Source organism: Nicotiana tabacum, chromosome 21 (assembly GCF_000715075.1).
Source record: "Nicotiana tabacum cultivar K326 chromosome 21, ASM71507v2, whole genome shotgun sequence".
In the NCBI taxonomy this organism is placed as follows: domain Eukaryota; kingdom Viridiplantae; phylum Streptophyta; class Magnoliopsida; order Solanales; family Solanaceae; genus Nicotiana; species Nicotiana tabacum.
The window spans coordinates 87,256,186-87,275,330 of record NC_134100.1 but is presented as its reverse complement, the minus strand read 5'-3'; the positions used below and the strand labels follow the sequence as shown (position 1 = coordinate 87,275,330).

Genomic DNA, 19,145 nt, shown 5'->3' with positions numbered 1-19,145 from the left:
TTTAGCATATAGATAGAGTCCTCTCAAGTTTACAGTATAAGTGGAAAATTAATGCATTACTAGCTTTTAATCCCACTTAAGAGTCTTGGACTATACATACAAAAGTAAATAGGCAAAATATCTAACATCAGCATAATATGAGCTCTTCTCCTCTTCAATGATTAACCTCCTTTTTCATGAATTTTGCTCTGACAAAATAATAGCCATTTGAAATTGCAAACCAAGATTCTAAAATTGTGAACTATACCAAATAATTACACTGGCAAAGGCGAGGAAATTGCATATGCCCGGGACGGACACGACTTCTTCTAAGACTAGAAGATTTTTCCGGAACACTCATGACTATAGCATGTCGTACAAGAATCACTCGGGACGAGCGTGCTTTGACTGTGTCTCCGGTGCACAGTAGAATGTAGATATCATGAACGCGAGAGCACAAAGACACTTTTATAAGTGTCGATAGTGCATTATGAATTTTTTATTTATATATGTGTAAATAATTTTTCTTTGAACATATATAATATGCGGATACCGATTGAAAATAATACAAAGTAATTAAGTATCAATAAGGACAGAAAGTAACTCCACAAAACTATCACAATTCTAGATGCAGACACATTTACAAAACGAATCTTGCCTACGCTATTGCAGCAAGCAGACTAATCACCCTAGTATTTTAATTTGAACAGATAAACTTAACTTTATGGTGAAAATTAATATTTTCACCTTTTCACTTCCTCTATCTTATTTATTGATTTCAAGCTATATATGGAGACACCTCACTAATTAAATAATCACTTGTGCATGTTATGATTTGGGGCCTCTGCTGATGACAAGGAAAGTGCAACAATTTTGCCTTCAAGCTGCCCACCATCTTGTGGCTGCAGTTGCTGATTATGGAGGTACTCACAAAGCTGATCATGATTGACTTGACCACCCTGTTATTAATTAGAAGTAATAATTAGGAAATAATCACATTTTCTCAAAGTAAATGTTGCTCAATGCGACAGTAAAAATTGTCATCATGTGATACAAAATTACGAACAGTAAAAGATGTTGTCGTGTAATTAAAAATTTGCGAGGTCAAGTCACAAAAAAAACCTCTTTTAGATTTATAAGGTAAAATTGCATATAATAAATTCAATATAGAACACCACTTTTTTTCATCCTAGCATTAGAAAAATCGTTTAAATCTACTAAATAAGAAAATAATCCTCCAATTATTAGTACAAGTGGGACAAAAAGGTTGAGCCGAGACACACAAGTTTGTAAAATAGAGTTTTTCTCGGCCTACTCTTTTGTTTTTTAAAACTATCAAAAGCAAGCGAACAACAGTACGAAGTAGAAATGAATAGTATCTTCTTAGAGTTAGATCGTGACAGTGATATCGAAACAATTCCTTCTTTTAGCCGATGACCAGGACCAGGGCATATACACCTTGTCTTATGCGATGTCACGTGCGGGACACCGTTTCGTCGAAGTTTTTTACTAGTTATGTATAAGAAAAATGAAAATATTTGGGATAAATATAGAAACTAACACCGCGTACAATTACAATAAGTTATTTATTTGTTTATTTATTCAAATTGTGACACTGCTTATGAAAAATTTTGCACACCCATTGTAAATGACTGAAACCTATAGTAATTCTTGCATACACAATATGGCACTATATATATATATATATATATATATATATTTTAATTTAAAGTTCTTTGTAGTATTATATCCTGCTTCTTGATCAAATATTGTAATTTTGAAAACCAAGATAAAGGGAAAACCAAGAATTAAGCAATATGGGATAATGAAGAGATCTTACTTGTGTTTTGTTTGCATGGAGATTTTGCATGTTTTGATCTTCTAGTGGGAATTTTTCTGTTGGTCTTACCATTTGTGCCATCTTTTAACCCTGAAAATATGTGACTATATCAAAATCAAGTGTGTACTTCAATTTAAAAAGGAAAAGAACATATAGATAAAGATGAAATAGTTGGGATTGAAAGAGAAATGTTGAGGACACAAGTATAAATAAAGAAAACAATGTTGGTTATACTTTCTGATTGTACCTTACCAAACAGTCCCTTGATTAAAGGGTAACCATTTACATGAATCAGTGGCTGTTAGCTAATTACCCTTTACCAAAAAACAAGTATTTTTATATTTCTTTCTCACATAGTTTATTACACAATTATTGATTAAGTTAGTACTTCTTTTATCTAAATTGTACTTGTTTGACTAGTTGCCTCCTAATATACCAGTTGACCATTAATAAAAAGAAAAAAGATTCTTCTAATAATAAAGGAATAAACTGTATTACTTACTTTCTATTCCTACTGTTGCCAAATCTTTATGACTTTATGTCGACAAAGTTATAGCGGCACGTGGATCATGATTAATACCTTGTTTGACCAAGTATAGAAATCAGTTTATTTTACTAAGTACCTTTTAAAATATATTTTTTGAAAAAAGTATTTTTGAAGATTTTTTTTTTTGTTAATCAATTTGAAAAATACTTTTGAGCAATAATTTATGTTTGATCATGTTTTTTAAAAAGTATTTTTAAATATTAAATTACTAATAAGGAGAGATTTACTTAATAGTTAATATTATATAAGCAGATAATTAATTACAAATATTTATTATTAAAGACGATAATTAAATTTTTTCATTTTATTTAAGTAAAATATAAAAATAAAATTGAAAGTACTTTATTCTGTCAAGATAATTTATATATATCAAAAAATTGTTCAACAAATATGAAAGATCACCCCAAAAGTCATTATATTACTTAATAGTTTAAATTAAGTAAGACAATTTTTAGTACCCCCTCTGTTCACTTTTACTTGTCCACTTTGGACTTTGCACACCTCTTAATAAATAATAAATAAAGTACATAATTTATCATAATACTCATATTAATTGGTGTATAGTTTTAATGGATTTGAAAAATAACTTGGAATGAGTAATTAATGCTAAGGGCAAAACATGAAAAATAAATTATTTTTCTCTTAATATGTGAAAAGTGGCAAGTAAAAATAAAAATTTATTTTTAGAATACTTGACAACTAAAAGTGAACGAAGGGAGTGTATACAATAATTTGATAAAATATTTTTGGTAAGAAAAAAAATTCAAAAATGCTTCCACTTCTGTTTATGGGGAGAAGCTATTTCTCTGTTTCTCAAAAATTGATTCTACTTCTATTCATGAAAACTAACTTTTCTCCCCAAACAAACTTGGCCAAACACCTTAAGTTAAGAGAAAAAATATTTTTTTGAGAAATAAACAAGTTTTGCCCCGGAAAAAGCTTGGTCAAACGTGCTATAAAAAAAATTGACATGCTTATTTCAATTATATATTATTAAATTATGATATTTTATAAAGGACCAAATATATACTTGGTGCCCAAGTACCAACTACTCTATAGTCACTTGTTCGTCTGATTCTTTTTTTAAATTAAGGACCATACATTATTGTCCAAGCAGCACCAACTCTATTGTCACTCGCATGTGCTTACAAATATTTTAAAATGACCTTATACTTGGTGTCCAAGTAAAATTAACTCTATGGTCACTATAAGATGCTTATACTTATAACCAAAATCTAAATCATCCTTGTCTCTCTTTCTAATCAAACTTTTGTGTTTCTCAGTCCCTTATTTCTTATTTTAGGACATCCATTTCTTACTTGTTGTATTTCTGTTTCTTATTCAAAGTGCTCGAACCAGATATCTCTAATTAATTAAGAGCGGAGGATTCTAACTATTCTACCACACCTTTAGGCCAAAATGGATGTCTCCAACACACAACAAAATCTTGCAACTTCCCAACCAAACTATGATAAACAAAGTGAACTAAAAGCCTTTGACGACACAAAAGCTGGTGTCAAAGGGCTGATTGATGTTGGGATTACTAAAGTACCTCGAATATTCATTCATCCAGAGGCCTTAGAAAACCCCTCGAGCCCCAAAAAAACAAGTTTTATTTTCCCATTAATAGACCTTCAAAACATGAATAAAGATCCTATTAAGCACAAAGAAATAGTAAGCAAAATTAGAGATGCAGCTGAAACATGGGGTTTCTTCCAAGTGATCAATCATGGAATTCCAGTGTCAGTATTGGATGAAATGTTGCGAGGGGCACGTCGTTTTCACGAGCAAGAAATCGATGTTAAGAAGCCATACTATAGTCGAGATGTGGCGAGGAAGGTAATGTACAACTGCAATTTTGATCTGTTTAGTGAGAAACCTTTAGCAGCAAATTGGAGAGACTCACTTTATTCTGTTATGGCTCCAACTCCTGCTAAGCCAGAGGAATTGCCTGAGACGTGCAGGTACTTTTTTTCGAGTTTAACTTTTATTTACGGATAATTAAAAACAATTACATGTAATGTTCATAATAACTGCAATTAGTAATCTGGAAAACCGGTTAAATACATTAATATTTGAGTGAGGAGGTTACAATGTCGGTGCATATAAGTTCAATTATTTTATGAAAAATAATTTCTTCTTTTTCACTTTATATGACACTTTTTCTATTACTATTTTCTCTATCAAACTAAATTTACAATCATTGCTTCGTCAATATGGTATACAAGTAAAGTTAATATATTAAAGTTCAATCGAAATTCGGTCATATAAAAATTAAAGAGGGAGTAATTAGGAGCATGATACAATGAACTAAAGAAATTTTGCTTTCACATCTTTTAGTATCAAGTAATCCCTCTCCTAAAATAGCTTTAGCTACTCGGGTAAAGTTGTTGTCATATGACCAGAAGGTTACGGGTTCGAGCCGTGTAAATAGTCTCTTACACAAATACAGGATAAGATTGTGTACATGTGGTTTGACCCTTTCCCGAACCCGGGATAACAAGAGCTTAGTACACCAGACTGCCGATAATACATAATTCTTTTATGCTATCAGATAAAATTAACCTATAATAACAGGTAATTGTTTTATAACAAAACATATATGATAACCAAAGAATAAAATAATAACACGTTACAATGTGCTAGTGCAACAACAACAATAATAAACCATGTATAATCTCACACGTGGGGTCTGGGGAAGGTAGTGTGCGCGTAGACCTTACCCCTGTCTTGTGAAGATAGAGTCGCTGTTTCTGATAGACCCTCGGATCAAGGACACAACGTGTTAGTGCAATTTGTGTATATAACATAAAATTCCATTTATAATTTATCAACTTTACTTGTATTCTTTCAGGGAAATTGTAATAGAGTACTCAAATCATGTGATGAAATTGGGCTGCAATTTGCTTGAGTTATTATCAGAAGGTCTTGGTCTCAAACCTAATCATCTCAAAGAAATGGACTGTGCTGAGGGACTTGGCATTTTGTGTAATTATTATCCAGCATGTCCACAACCAGAACTTGCAATAGGCACAAGCAGACATGCAGATAATGATTTTTTCACAGTACTTCTACAAGATGATTTTGGAGGACTTCAAGTTTTTCACCAAAATCATTGGGTTGATGTTCCTCCTACCCCTGGAGCTTTAGTTATCAATATTGGTGACATTCTCCAGGCAAGTCTTTTGTATTCTTTATATTTCTTGACCTTTATTTTAGGGGTCACCTGTTGTACGAAGCATCCCGCGTTCACGCAGGGTCCAAGAAGGGTTGTACCTTAAGGGGATGCGACGGAGACAGGCTACCCTGATGCAAGTATCAGTGGCTAATTCTACGGCTCGAACCAGGAACCAATAGCTCAAACGGAGATAATTTTACTGTTGCTCCAAGACTCCCCTTCACTTCTTGACCTTATGTTTACGCATTAATTTTACGGATAGTCATCAAACTTTTAATTTATATTGTATCAAAGTTATAAATTATAATACTAATTTTTGTAATTGAAAAATAAATAACTCAATTATACCTACATATCTTAGAAAATTTAATTTTTTTTTTAAAAAAAATAACAACAACCCAGTATAATCCTATAAGTAGGGTCTAGGGAGGGTAGAGTGGACGCAGACCTTACCTCTACCCCCAGAGGGGTAGAGAGGCTATTTCCGAAAGACCCTCGACTCGAGAAGAAGAAAAATAAACAATAGAAAATAGGTTAGTGACAACAATAGAAGATGAAAAATATTAACAGCATCGTAAAAAGTAAAAAAATAGATGTAAAAGCAATAACTATAAACAACAATACTACCATAGAAAATAGTGAGGAAACTACATAAACCACTAACAACCCACATCGAAACAACAACAGGCCAGCCTCCCCCCTCCCTCCGGAACAACCCTAACCTAAAACCCTAATGCTCGATCTTCACTCCTTCCTATCCAGAGCCATGTCCTCGGAGATCTGAAGTCGCGTCATGTCTTGCATGATCACCTCACCCCAATACTTCTTAGGCCGTCCTCTACATCTCCTCGTACTTGCCAATGCTAACGTCTCATACCTCTTAACCGGGGCATCTATGCTTCTCCTCCGCACGTGCCCGAACCATCTTAGCCTCGCTTCCCACATCTTGTCGTCTATGGGAGCCACGCCCACCTTCTTCCGAATATCTACATTCCTAATCTTATCCAGCCTAGTGTGCCTACACATCCATCTCAACATCCTCATTTCTGCCACTTTCATCTTCTGGGTATGGAAATTCTTGGTTACCCAACACTCAGTCCCACACAACGTGGCCGGTCTAACCACCGCTCTATAGAACTTGCCTTTGAGTTTCGGTGGTACTTTTTTGTCACACAGGACTCCATATGCTAACCTCCATTTCATCCACCCCACTCCTATACGGTGCGTGATATCCTCGTTTATCTCCCCATCCCCCTGAATAATTGATCCAAGGTACTTGAAACTCCCTCTTTTAGGGATGACTCGAGAGTCAAGCCTCACATCAATGTCCGCTTCTCCCGACTGCTGAACTTACACTCCAGATATTCTGTCTTAGTCCTACTCAACTTGAAACCTTTAACCTTAAGGGTCTGTCTCCAAATCTCCAGCCTCTCATTAACGCTGCTTCGCGTCTCATCAATCAGTACTATATCATCAGCGAACAACATACACCATGGCACCTCCCCTTGAATATGGTGTGTTAGCGCATCCATCACCAGGGCAAATAAGAACGGGTTGAGCGCAGACCCTTGGTGTAATCCCATAACAACCGGAAAGTGCTCTGAGTCACCTCCCACAGTCCTAACTCGAGTCTTAGCTCCCTCATACATGTCCTTTAATACCCTAATGTAAGCTACCGACACACCTTTCCCCTCCAGGCATCTCCAAAGAACCTCTCTAGGAACCTTGTCATACGCTTTCTCTTGGTCAATAAACACCATGTGCAAATCCTTTTTCCTATTCCTGTACTGTTCCACCAACCTCCTAATAAGGTGGACAGCTTCCGCAGTGGACCGACCCGGCATGAATCCGAATTGGTTGTCGGATATAGACACTGGCCTCCTCACCCTTCCTTCCACCACCCTCTCCCAAACTTTCATGGTATGGCTTAGTAACTTGATGCCTCTATAGTTGTTACAATTCTGGATGTCACCTTTATTCTTGAACAACGGTATCATCGTACTCCACCTCCATTCATCTGGCATCCTCTTCGTCCTGAAGATAACATTAAATAGCGCAGTCAACCATTCCAAGCCTGCTCTACCCACACACCTCCACAATTCCACCGGAATTTTGTCTGGCTCGGTCGCTCGGCCCCTACTAATCTTGCGCATAGCTCCCACGAACTCCTCAGCCTTAATACACCTCCAATACCTAAAATCTTGGTGACTCCCGGAGTGACTCAATTCCCCTAGCACAATGTCTCTGCCCCTTCTTCATTCATAAGCCGGTAGAGGTAATCCTGCCATCTCCGCTTAATCTGGGCATCTTTCGTCAATACTCTGCCTTCCTCGTTCTTGATGCACCTCACTTGATCCAGGTCACGAGCCTTCCTCTCTCTAGCCTTGGCCAACCGAAATAGCTTCTTCTCCCCTCTTTTTTCCCCCAACTCCTCGTACAGACGACCAAACGCTGCATCCTTAGACTCCGTGACAGAAACACAAGTGGGCTGCTACTTTAACAACTTCGTTAATTTTATGCCACCACTTAAAAGTTTTAAAAAATTATTTTCTGACCCGGCTTGAAAAATAAAAAATAAAAAACCCATGATGTGTCACCTTGTCGATTATGTACGGTGAGTTGCTGATGTGGCATATTTATATAGCTATTTTATATTATACATATGGCAGCCTACTTGTGTTTCTAAAGATTCAAATTACTAGTAGCATTTTCTTGCACTTTTACTTTTAATGTTATATAGATATAGTTGAGTTATTTTCTTATTATAAAGTTAGTTTTAGAGATTTTGATGCAACAGACTGAAGAATGTAGATGATAATCCCCTTTCTGCTTTTCAGCTGATATCAAATAAATCTTTCTTTAAATCAATTTTAATATGCCACTGTCAATTTTTTTTTTTTTTTTTTTTTTTGAATTTTGAATTTTGGTTTTCAGCTCATATCAAATGACAAGTACAAAAGCATAGAGCACAGAGTGTTGACAAATAAAGTTGGCCCAAGAATATCAATAGCAAGCTTCTTCGGCACAGGGCCTTTGGCATCTTCTAGGATTTATGGACCAATTGAGGAGCTATTATCAGAAGATAATCCTCCAAAGTATAGAGCAACTACATTGAAGGACTTCTTTGAATACTCTAGCCAGAAAGGACTTGATGGCAATTCTAATTTGTCTCATTACAGAATCTGAAACTTAGATGTTGAGTTGAAATAATGTTTTTGTGATTTAACTAGTGAAGAAATTGTTGGGTTTTTTCTAAGGGTACGTGTGAATGGGGAATGGAAGAGGCGCCTCTTGGATTGTACCTTTTCATCCCACCCTTTTATTATCTACTAGCTTTAGGGTACGTGCGTTGCACGTGTAAGCTTGCTTATTAATTGATGGCTTGCACATACAGCTTCTTGGATGATGTCGATATAATGGTTTTGTTACCTTCACAAGCTAATTCATATCCTGGAAAACCGCAATATTGTGGATCGGTGTTTAAGCGAAAAGGGAAGCTTATGTTATGGATGTTGCCACAGGCAGAAGGGACACAATAGTGTTTGCTCTTCCTAGCATTGCATGTTTGCAGAAAGATGATGATGAATATTGCAAAAAGATGATTAATGGTTCCCCTAAACATTTGTGTAGTGTGCTTCTTTTCTTTTCCTATTTCCAAGTCCAAGAGAGAAACCATTTTGAACAGAAATTTGAGGCCCCTGAAAAGTTAAACCTACACACACTAATGAGAAAGCGGGTGTTTATTTATAGTATAGTATTGTATTGTGAACTGAGAATTCAAGTGTGTGGACTTATTCTTTAACAATTAATATTACTCCTCCGCTACTAACTAATACTAATAGTTATTTTGGCAAATTGACAAGTCATTTATTACATTTTTCTAATCAAGTTCCAATCAATGTAGTGCTAATCAATTGTGACATCGATCTAAGGTAGATGAGACGTATTCCGTATGGTTAAGTCATTTTTAAGGAGTATACAAAAATATTAAAAAGACATATAATTATTAGTCCTTCCTGATAAAGTAGCAAGGAAGTTCCGAAAGGAAGAGGAAGTCCTTCCCGTTTACCTATTTATTGCCATGTTTCCGTGTTGAGCTTTCTTATCTCCTCTCCTCTGTCAAATCATCTATTGGGGCCTTGAACTTTCTTCTCCCCATAATTGCCAATTAGCAAACAAGCTAGTCTTGGGAGACTTATCTAGTCCACAAATATTCATTTCTCTGGAAAAGTCATCACCAAATATATACTTGGTGCCCAAGTACCAACTACTCTATTGTCACTTGTTCATCTGATTCTTTTTTTAAATTAAGGACCATACATTATTGTCCAAGCAGCACCAACTCTATTGTCACTCGCATGTGCTTACAAATATTTTAAAATGACCTTATACTTGGTGTCCAAGTAAAATTAACTCTATGGTCACTATAAGATGCTTATACTTATAACCAAAATCTAAATCATCCTTGTCTCTCTTTCTAATCAAACTTTTGTGTTTCTCAGTCCCTTATTTCTTATTTTAGGACATCCATTTCTTACTTGTTGTATTTCTGTTTCTTATTCAAAGTGCTCGAACCAGATATCTCTAATTAATTAAGAGCGGAGGATTCTAACTATTCTACCACACCTTTAGGCCAAAATGGATGTCTCCAACACACAACAAAATCTTGCAACTTCCCAACCAAACTATGATAAACAAAGTGAACTAAAAGCCTTTGACGACACAAAAGCTGGTGTCAAAGGGCTGATTGATGTTGGGATTACTAAAGTACCTCGAATATTCATTCATCCAGAGGCCTTAGAAAACCCCTCGAGCCCCAAAAAAACAAGTTTTATTTTCCCATTAATAGACCTTCAAAACATGAATAAAGATCCTATTAAGCACAAAGAAATAGTAAGCAAAATTAGAGATGCAGCTGAAACATGGGGTTTCTTCCAAGTGATCAATCATGGAATTCCAGTGTCAGTATTGGATGAAATGTTGCGAGGGGCACGTCGTTTTCACGAGCAAGAAATCGATGTTAAGAAGCCATACTATAGTCGAGATGTGGCGAGGAAGGTAATGTACAACTGCAATTTTGATCTGTTTAGTGAGAAACCTTTAGCAGCAAATTGGAGAGACTCACTTTATTCTGTTATGGCTCCAACTCCTGCTAAGCCAGAGGAATTGCCTGAGACGTGCAGGTACTTTTTTTCGAGTTTAACTTTTATTTACGGATAATTAAAAACAATTACATGTAATGTTCATAATAACTGCAATTAGTAATCTGGAAAACCGGTTAAATACATTAATATTTGAGTGAGGAGGTTACAATGTCGGTGCATATAAGTTCAATTATTTTATGAAAAATAATTTCTTCTTTTTCACTTTATATGACACTTTTTCTATTACTATTTTCTCTATCAAACTAAATTTACAATCATTGCTTCGTCAATATGGTATACAAGTAAAGTTAATATATTAAAGTTCAATCGAAATTCGGTCATATAAAAATTAAAGAGGGAGTAATTAGGAGCATGATACAATGAACTAAAGAAATTTTGCTTTCACATCTTTTAGTATCAAGTAATCCCTCTCCTAAAATAGCTTTAGCTACTCGGGTAAAGTTGTTGTCATATGACCAGAAGGTTACGGGTTCGAGCCGTGTAAATAGTCTCTTACACAAATACAGGATAAGATTGTGTACATGTGGTTTGACCCTTTCCCGAACCCGGGATAACAAGAGCTTAGTACACCAGACTGCCGATAATACATAATTCTTTTATGCTATCAGATAAAATTAACCTATAATAACAGGTAATTGTTTTATAACAAAACATATATGATAACCAAAGAATAAAATAATAACACGTTACAATGTGCTAGTGCAACAACAACAATAATAAACCATGTATAATCTCACACGTGGGGTCTGGGGAAGGTAGTGTGCGCGTAGACCTTACCCCTGTCTTGTGAAGATAGAGTCGCTGTTTCTGATAGACCCTCGGATCAAGGACACAACGTGTTAGTGCAATTTGTGTATATAACATAAAATTCCATTTATAATTTATCAACTTTACTTGTATTCTTTCAGGGAAATTGTAATAGAGTACTCAAATCATGTGATGAAATTGGGCTGCAATTTGCTTGAGTTATTATCAGAAGGTCTTGGTCTCAAACCTAATCATCTCAAAGAAATGGACTGTGCTGAGGGACTTGGCATTTTGTGTAATTATTATCCAGCATGTCCACAACCAGAACTTGCAATAGGCACAAGCAGACATGCAGATAATGATTTTTTCACAGTACTTCTACAAGATGATTTTGGAGGACTTCAAGTTTTTCACCAAAATCATTGGGTTGATGTTCCTCCTACCCCTGGAGCTTTAGTTATCAATATTGGTGACATTCTCCAGGCAAGTCTTTTGTATTCTTTATATTTCTTGACCTTTATTTTAGGGGTCACCTGTTGTACGAAGCATCCCGCGTTCACGCAGGGTCCAAGAAGGGTTGTACCTTAAGGGGATGCGACGGAGACAGGCTACCCTGATGCAAGTATCAGTGGCTAATTCTACGGCTCGAACCAGGAACCAATAGCTCAAACGGAGATAATTTTACTGTTGCTCCAAGACTCCCCTTCACTTCTTGACCTTATGTTTACGCATTAATTTTACGGATAGTCATCAAACTTTTAATTTATATTGTATCAAAGTTATAAATTATAATACTAATTTTTGTAATTGAAAAATAAATAACTCAATTATACCTACATATCTTAGAAAATTTAATTTTTTTTTTAAAAAAAATAACAACAACCCAGTATAATCCTATAAGTAGGGTCTAGGGAGGGTAGAGTGGACGCAGACCTTACCTCTACCCCCAGAGGGGTAGAGAGGCTATTTCCGAAAGACCCTCGACTCGAGAAGAAGAAAAATAAACAATAGAAAATAGGTTAGTGACAACAATAGAAGATGAAAAATATTAACAGCATCGTAAAAAGTAAAAAAATAGATGTAAAAGCAATAACTATAAACAACAATACTACCATAGAAAATAGTGAGGAAACTACATAAACCACTAACAACCCACATCGAAACAACAACAGGCCAGCCTCCCCCCTCCCTCCGGAACAACCCTAACCTAAAACCCTAATGCTCGATCTTCACTCCTTCCTATCCAGAGCCATGTCCTCGGAGATCTGAAGTCGCGTCATGTCTTGCATGATCACCTCACCCCAATACTTCTTAGGCCGTCCTCTACATCTCCTCGTACTTGCCAATGCTAACGTCTCATACCTCTTAACCGGGGCATCTATGCTTCTCCTCCGCACGTGCCCGAACCATCTTAGCCTCGCTTCCCACATCTTGTCGTCTATGGGAGCCACGCCCACCTTCTTCCGAATATCTACATTCCTAATCTTATCCAGCCTAGTGTGCCTACACATCCATCTCAACATCCTCATTTCTGCCACTTTCATCTTCTGGGTATGGAAATTCTTGGTTACCCAACACTCAGTCCCACACAACGTGGCCGGTCTAACCACCGCTCTATAGAACTTGCCTTTGAGTTTCGGTGGTACTTTTTTGTCACACAGGACTCCATATGCTAACCTCCATTTCATCCACCCCACTCCTATACGGTGCGTGATATCCTCGTTTATCTCCCCATCCCCCTGAATAATTGATCCAAGGTACTTGAAACTCCCTCTTTTAGGGATGACTCGAGAGTCAAGCCTCACATCAATGTCCGCTTCTCCCGACTGCTGAACTTACACTCCAGATATTCTGTCTTAGTCCTACTCAACTTGAAACCTTTAACCTTAAGGGTCTGTCTCCAAATCTCCAGCCTCTCATTAACGCTGCTTCGCGTCTCATCAATCAGTACTATATCATCAGCGAACAACATACACCATGGCACCTCCCCTTGAATATGGTGTGTTAGCGCATCCATCACCAGGGCAAATAAGAACGGGTTGAGCGCAGACCCTTGGTGTAATCCCATAACAACCGGAAAGTGCTCTGAGTCACCTCCCACAGTCCTAACTCGAGTCTTAGCTCCCTCATACATGTCCTTTAATACCCTAATGTAAGCTACCGACACACCTTTCCCCTCCAGGCATCTCCAAAGAACCTCTCTAGGAACCTTGTCATACGCTTTCTCTTGGTCAATAAACACCATGTGCAAATCCTTTTTCCTATTCCTGTACTGTTCCACCAACCTCCTAATAAGGTGGACAGCTTCCGCAGTGGACCGACCCGGCATGAATCCGAATTGGTTGTCGGATATAGACACTGGCCTCCTCACCCTTCCTTCCACCACCCTCTCCCAAACTTTCATGGTATGGCTTAGTAACTTGATGCCTCTATAGTTGTTACAATTCTGGATGTCACCTTTATTCTTGAACAACGGTATCATCGTACTCCACCTCCATTCATCTGGCATCCTCTTCGTCCTGAAGATAACATTAAATAGCGCAGTCAACCATTCCAAGCCTGCTCTACCCACACACCTCCACAATTCCACCGGAATTTTGTCTGGCTCGGTCGCTCGGCCCCTACTAATCTTGCGCATAGCTCCCACGAACTCCTCAGCCTTAATACACCTCCAATACCTAAAATCTTGGTGACTCCCGGAGTGACTCAATTCCCCTAGCACAATGTCTCTGCCCCTTCTTCATTCATAAGCCGGTAGAGGTAATCCTGCCATCTCCGCTTAATCTGGGCATCTTTCGTCAATACTCTGCCTTCCTCGTTCTTGATGCACCTCACTTGATCCAGGTCACGAGCCTTCCTCTCTCTAGCCTTGGCCAACCGAAATAGCTTCTTCTCCCCTCTTTTTTCCCCCAACTCCTCGTACAGACGACCAAACGCTGCATCCTTAGACTCCGTGACAGAAACACAAGTGGGCTGCTACTTTAACAACTTCGTTAATTTTATGCCACCACTTAAAAGTTTTAAAAAATTATTTTCTGACCCGGCTTGAAAAATAAAAAATAAAAAACCCATGATGTGTCACCTTGTCGATTATGTACGGTGAGTTGCTGATGTGGCATATTTATATAGCTATTTTATATTATACATATGGCAGCCTACTTGTGTTTCTAAAGATTCAAATTACTAGTAGCATTTTCTTGCACTTTTACTTTTAATGTTATATAGATATAGTTGAGTTATTTTCTTATTATAAAGTTAGTTTTAGAGATTTTGATGCAACAGACTGAAGAATGTAGATGATAATCCCCTTTCTGCTTTTCAGCTGATATCAAATAAATCTTTCTTTAAATCAATTTTAATATGCCACTGTCAATTTTTTTTTTTTTTTTTTTTTTTGAATTTTGAATTTTGGTTTTCAGCTCATATCAAATGACAAGTACAAAAGCATAGAGCACAGAGTGTTGACAAATAAAGTTGGCCCAAGAATATCAATAGCAAGCTTCTTCGGCACAGGGCCTTTGGCATCTTCTAGGATTTATGGACCAATTGAGGAGCTATTATCAGAAGATAATCCTCCAAAGTATAGAGCAACTACATTGAAGGACTTCTTTGAATACTCTAGCCAGAAAGGACTTGATGGCAATTCTAATTTGTCTCATTACAGAATCTGAAACTTAGATGTTGAGTTGAAATAATGTTTTTGTGATTTAACTAGTGAAGAAATTGTTGGGTTTTTTCTAAGGGTACGTGTGAATGGGGAATGGAAGAGGCGCCTCTTGGATTGTACCTTTTCATCCCACCCTTTTATTATCTACTAGCTTTAGGGTACGTGCGTTGCACGTGTAAGCTTGCTTATTAATTGATGGCTTGCACATACAGCTTCTTGGATGATGTCGATATAATGGTTTTGTTACCTTCACAAGCTAATTCATATCCTGGAAAACCGCAATATTGTGGATCGGTGTTTAAGCGAAAAGGGAAGCTTATGTTATGGATGTTGCCACAGGCAGAAGGGACACAATAGTGTTTGCTCTTCCTAGCATTGCATGTTTGCAGAAAGATGATGATGAATATTGCAAAAAGATGATTAATGGTTCCCCTAAACATTTGTGTAGTGTGCTTCTTTTCTTTTCCTATTTCCAAGTCCAAGAGAGAAACCATTTTGAACAGAAATTTGAGGCCCCTGAAAAGTTAAACCTACACACACTAATGAGAAAGCGGGTGTTTATTTATAGTATAGTATTGTATTGTGAACTGAGAATTCAAGTGTGTGGACTTATTCTTTAACAATTAATATTACTCCTCCGCTACTAACTAATACTAATAGTTATTTTGGCAAATTGACAAGTCATTTATTACATTTTTCTAATCAAGTTCCAATCAATGTAGTGCTAATCAATTGTGACATCGATCTAAGGTAGATGAGACGTATTCCGTATGGTTAAGTCATTTTTAAGGAGTATACAAAAATATTAAAAAGACATATAATTATTAGTCCTTCCTGATAAAGTAGCAAGGAAGTTCCGAAAGGAAGAGGAAGTCCTTCCCGTTTACCTATTTATTGCCATGTTTCCGTGTTGAGCTTTCTTATCTCCTCTCCTCTGTCAAATCATCTATTGGGGCCTTGAACTTTCTTCTCCCCATAATTGCCAATTAGCAAACAAGCTAGTCTTGGGAGACTTATCTAGTCCACAAATATTCATTTCTCTGGAAAAGTCATCACCAAATATATACTTGGTGCCCAAGTACCAACTACTCTATTGTCACTTGTTCATCTGATTCTTTTTTTAAATTAAGGACCATACATTATTGTCCAAGCAGCACCAACTCTATTGTCACTCGCATGTGCTTACAAATATTTTAAAATGACCTTATACTTGGTGTCCAAGTAAAATTAACTCTATGGTCACTATAAGATGCTTATACTTATAACCAAAATCTAAATCATCCTTGTCTCTCTTTCTAATCAAACTTTTGTGTTTCTCAGTCCCTTATTTCTTATTTTAGGACATCCATTTCTTACTTGTTGTATTTCTGTTTCTTATTCAAAGTGCTCGAACCAGATATCTCTAATTAATTAAGAGCGGAGGATTCTAACTATTCTACCACACCTTTAGGCCAAAATGGATGTCTCCAACACACAACAAAATCTTGCAACTTCCCAACCAAACTATGATAAACAAAGTGAACTAAAAGCCTTTGACGACACAAAAGCTGGTGTCAAAGGGCTGATTGATGTTGGGATTACTAAAGTACCTCGAATATTCATTCATCCAGAGGCCTTAGAAAACCCCTCGAGCCCCAAAAAAACAAGTTTTATTTTCCCATTAATAGACCTTCAAAACATGAATAAAGATCCTATTAAGCACAAAGAAATAGTAAGCAAAATTAGAGATGCAGCTGAAACATGGGGTTTCTTCCAAGTGATCAATCATGGAATTCCAGTGTCAGTATTGGATGAAATGTTGCGAGGGGCACGTCGTTTTCACGAGCAAGAAATCGATGTTAAGAAGCCATACTATAGTCGAGATGTGGCGAGGAAGGTAATGTACAACTGCAATTTTGATCTGTTTAGTGAGAAACCTTTAGCAGCAAATTGGAGAGACTCACTTTATTCTGTTATGGCTCCAACTCCTGCTAAGCCAGAGGAATTGCCTGAGACGTGCAGGTACTTTTTTTCGAGTTTTAACTTTTATTTACCGATAATTAAAAACAATTACATGTAATGTTCATAATAACTGCAATTAGTAATCTGGAAAACCGGTTAAATACATTAATATCATCCAATAAAAAATAAAAAACCCATGATGTGTCACCTTGTCGATTATGTACGGTGAGTTGCTGATGTGGCATATTTATATAGCTATTTTATATTATACATATGTCAGCCTACTTGTGTTTCTAAAGATTCAAATTACTAGTAGCATTTTCTTGCACTTTTACTTTTAATGTTATATAGATATAGTTGAGTTATTTTCTTATTATAAAGTTAGTTTTAGAGATTTTGATGCAACAGACTGAAGAATGTAGATGATAATCCCCTTTCTGCTTTTCAGCTGATATCAAATAAATCTTTCTTTAAATCAATTTTAATATGCCACTGTCAATTTTTTTTTTTTTTTTTTTTTTTGAATTTTGAATTTTGGTTTTCAGCTCATATCAAATGACAAGTACAAAAGCATAGAGCACAGAGTGTTGACAAATAAAGTTGGCCCAAGAATATCAATAGCAAGCTTCTTCGGCACAGGGCCTTTGGCATCTTCTAGGATTTATGGACCAATTGAGGAGCTATTATCAGAAGATAATCCTCCAAAGTATAGAGCAACTACATTGAAGGACTTCTTTGAATACTCTAGCCAGAAAGGACTTGATGGCAATTCTAATTTGTCTCATTACAGAATCTGAAACTTAGATGTTGAGTTGAAATAATGTTTTTATGATTTAACTGGTACGTGTGAATGGAGAATGGAAGAGGCGCCTCTTGGATTGTACCTCTCCGTCTCATCATTTTATTATCTATAAATTTAGGGGCTTGACCTCATTTTTACACACAGAAAAATCTGAAAATTTCTCCTTCCACATTGTTGCATTGGTTTTCCAAAACAAACATATAAGTGTCAAGTGTGATTTGCTCCGATTGTTCTGTAATTTCGATTGCCCGTATTACAGAATAGTTTTTCTGTTCTATCGTGGGAGGAAGTTATCCATAACCTTGGACAATAACAAGGGATTAAATTCCTTAAGGGCATACAAGTAATTTGTGGGCTTGAAAATTATTTTATATTTTATTTTATTTATGTGCTTCTCCAATTTCTGGTTTTTTAATAAAGTTTTACTAACAGAAATAGCATATATGTTTCCGGACCTTAAAGAAGAAAAGATGTCACATTTGTATTTTTGTTCATTAGGGGTCATGTGGTTGGAAGAATTGAAAAATTAATCCAGCATAAAATCTTCTATAAGATAATATTATGTTTGGCTAGAAGGGATTAGAAAAAATAATTTGGGATCGTTTGGTACATGGGATAAGAATAATAATTTTGTGATAAAGTTTGGGTTTAACTTTAATATTCTACGTTTGATTTTGGGTATCAGCTAAACAAGGATAACTTTTATACTAAAATAATGGATTTAGTTACTCCATATAGAAAGAAGATAACTAATCACATGCGATATCCCACCATTGTACAAACCAACCCCTTTATGTGTAACTTAACTTATGCAGCTTTTGGTTGGTCATATCGAAAAAATAACTCATGTAGAATTTAATTAAAATGCAATGTTTGCTTGACGGTATCAAAATAATACACGTATTAAGTAACTTATGTATTATTTTATGTAAAATAGAGAATAACAACGCATGTATCAATTAGCAATTAGCAATACAAAGATTAAAAGTATATAAAGATATATAAAAATGATATTACAACAAGTAATTCATGCATAGCAATCTCTTGATTATTATTCACCGCACAAATAATTATTTTATAACAACACCCGGTATTATAATATTTTTAAACAAATGAACAGTAAGTTTTCTCAATATCTGGTTTTGTTAAAGTTTCTCAAATCAGCTAAAGTGTGAAAATATCTTGTGTAGATGCATCTCCCAAACTTGTTTAATATCTGAATTTTCTATGTGGTGTAGATGTGATGACAGCGATTGATGCTTCTTATGTCTCTTTTGCT

At 36.1% G+C, this 19,145-nt stretch overlaps 3 protein-coding genes and 1 long non-coding RNA gene across 4 annotated transcripts; 3 read left to right on the top strand and 1 right to left on the bottom strand.

Moving 5' to 3' along the window:
* Positions 1-535: 535 nt before the first annotated feature.
* LOC142175470 (uncharacterized) lies at positions 536-2,017 on the bottom strand. The gene is made up of 2 exons (XR_012704541.1): positions 1,820-2,017; positions 536-938 (listed from the first exon to the last, which is right to left on the bottom strand). It is a non-coding gene; the product is annotated as an uncharacterized LOC142175470 (long non-coding RNA).
* Positions 2,018-3,418: 1,401 nt separating this feature from the next.
* On the top strand, positions 3,419-9,163 carry LOC142175516 (1-aminocyclopropane-1-carboxylate oxidase homolog). Its single transcript, XM_075242430.1, has 3 exons — positions 3,419-4,330; positions 5,221-5,542; positions 8,479-9,163. The coding sequence occupies exons 1-3, from the start codon at positions 3,786-3,788 to the stop codon at positions 8,728-8,730; spliced, it is 1,119 nt and encodes a 372-aa protein (XP_075098531.1). The 5' UTR covers positions 3,419-3,785; the 3' UTR covers positions 8,731-9,163.
* Positions 9,164-9,463: 300 nt separating this feature from the next.
* On the top strand, positions 9,464-15,560 carry LOC107772950 (1-aminocyclopropane-1-carboxylate oxidase homolog). Its single transcript, XM_075242429.1, has 3 exons — positions 9,464-10,727; positions 11,618-11,939; positions 14,876-15,560. The coding sequence occupies exons 1-3, from the start codon at positions 10,183-10,185 to the stop codon at positions 15,125-15,127; spliced, it is 1,119 nt and encodes a 372-aa protein (XP_075098530.1). The 5' UTR covers positions 9,464-10,182; the 3' UTR covers positions 15,128-15,560.
* Positions 15,561-16,403: 843 nt separating this feature from the next.
* Positions 16,404-18,015, top strand: LOC107770851 (1-aminocyclopropane-1-carboxylate oxidase homolog). The gene is made up of 2 exons (XM_016590185.2): positions 16,404-17,124; positions 17,610-18,015. The coding sequence occupies exons 1-2, from the start codon at positions 16,580-16,582 to the stop codon at positions 17,638-17,640; spliced, it is 576 nt and encodes a 191-aa protein (XP_016445671.1). The 5' UTR covers positions 16,404-16,579; the 3' UTR covers positions 17,641-18,015.
* Positions 18,016-19,145: the final 1,130 nt, after the last annotated feature.

Coding starts and splice junctions, on each gene's coding strand:
- LOC142175516 (XM_075242430.1), top strand. CDS start 3,786: ATGGATGTCTCCAACACACAACAAAATCTTGCAACTTCCCAACCAAAC. Junction 4,331..5,220: donor GAATTGCCTGAGACGTGCAG/GTACTTTTTTTC, acceptor GTATTCTTTCAG/GGAAATTGTAATAGAGTACT. Junction 5,543..8,478: donor ATATTGGTGACATTCTCCAG/GCAAGTCTTTTG, acceptor TTTGGTTTTCAG/CTCATATCAAATGACAAGTA.
- LOC107772950 (XM_075242429.1), top strand. CDS start 10,183: ATGGATGTCTCCAACACACAACAAAATCTTGCAACTTCCCAACCAAAC. Junction 10,728..11,617: donor GAATTGCCTGAGACGTGCAG/GTACTTTTTTTC, acceptor GTATTCTTTCAG/GGAAATTGTAATAGAGTACT. Junction 11,940..14,875: donor ATATTGGTGACATTCTCCAG/GCAAGTCTTTTG, acceptor TTTGGTTTTCAG/CTCATATCAAATGACAAGTA.
- LOC107770851 (XM_016590185.2), top strand. CDS start 16,580: ATGGATGTCTCCAACACACAACAAAATCTTGCAACTTCCCAACCAAAC. Junction 17,125..17,609: donor GAATTGCCTGAGACGTGCAG/GTACTTTTTTTC, acceptor TTTGGTTTTCAG/CTCATATCAAATGACAAGTA.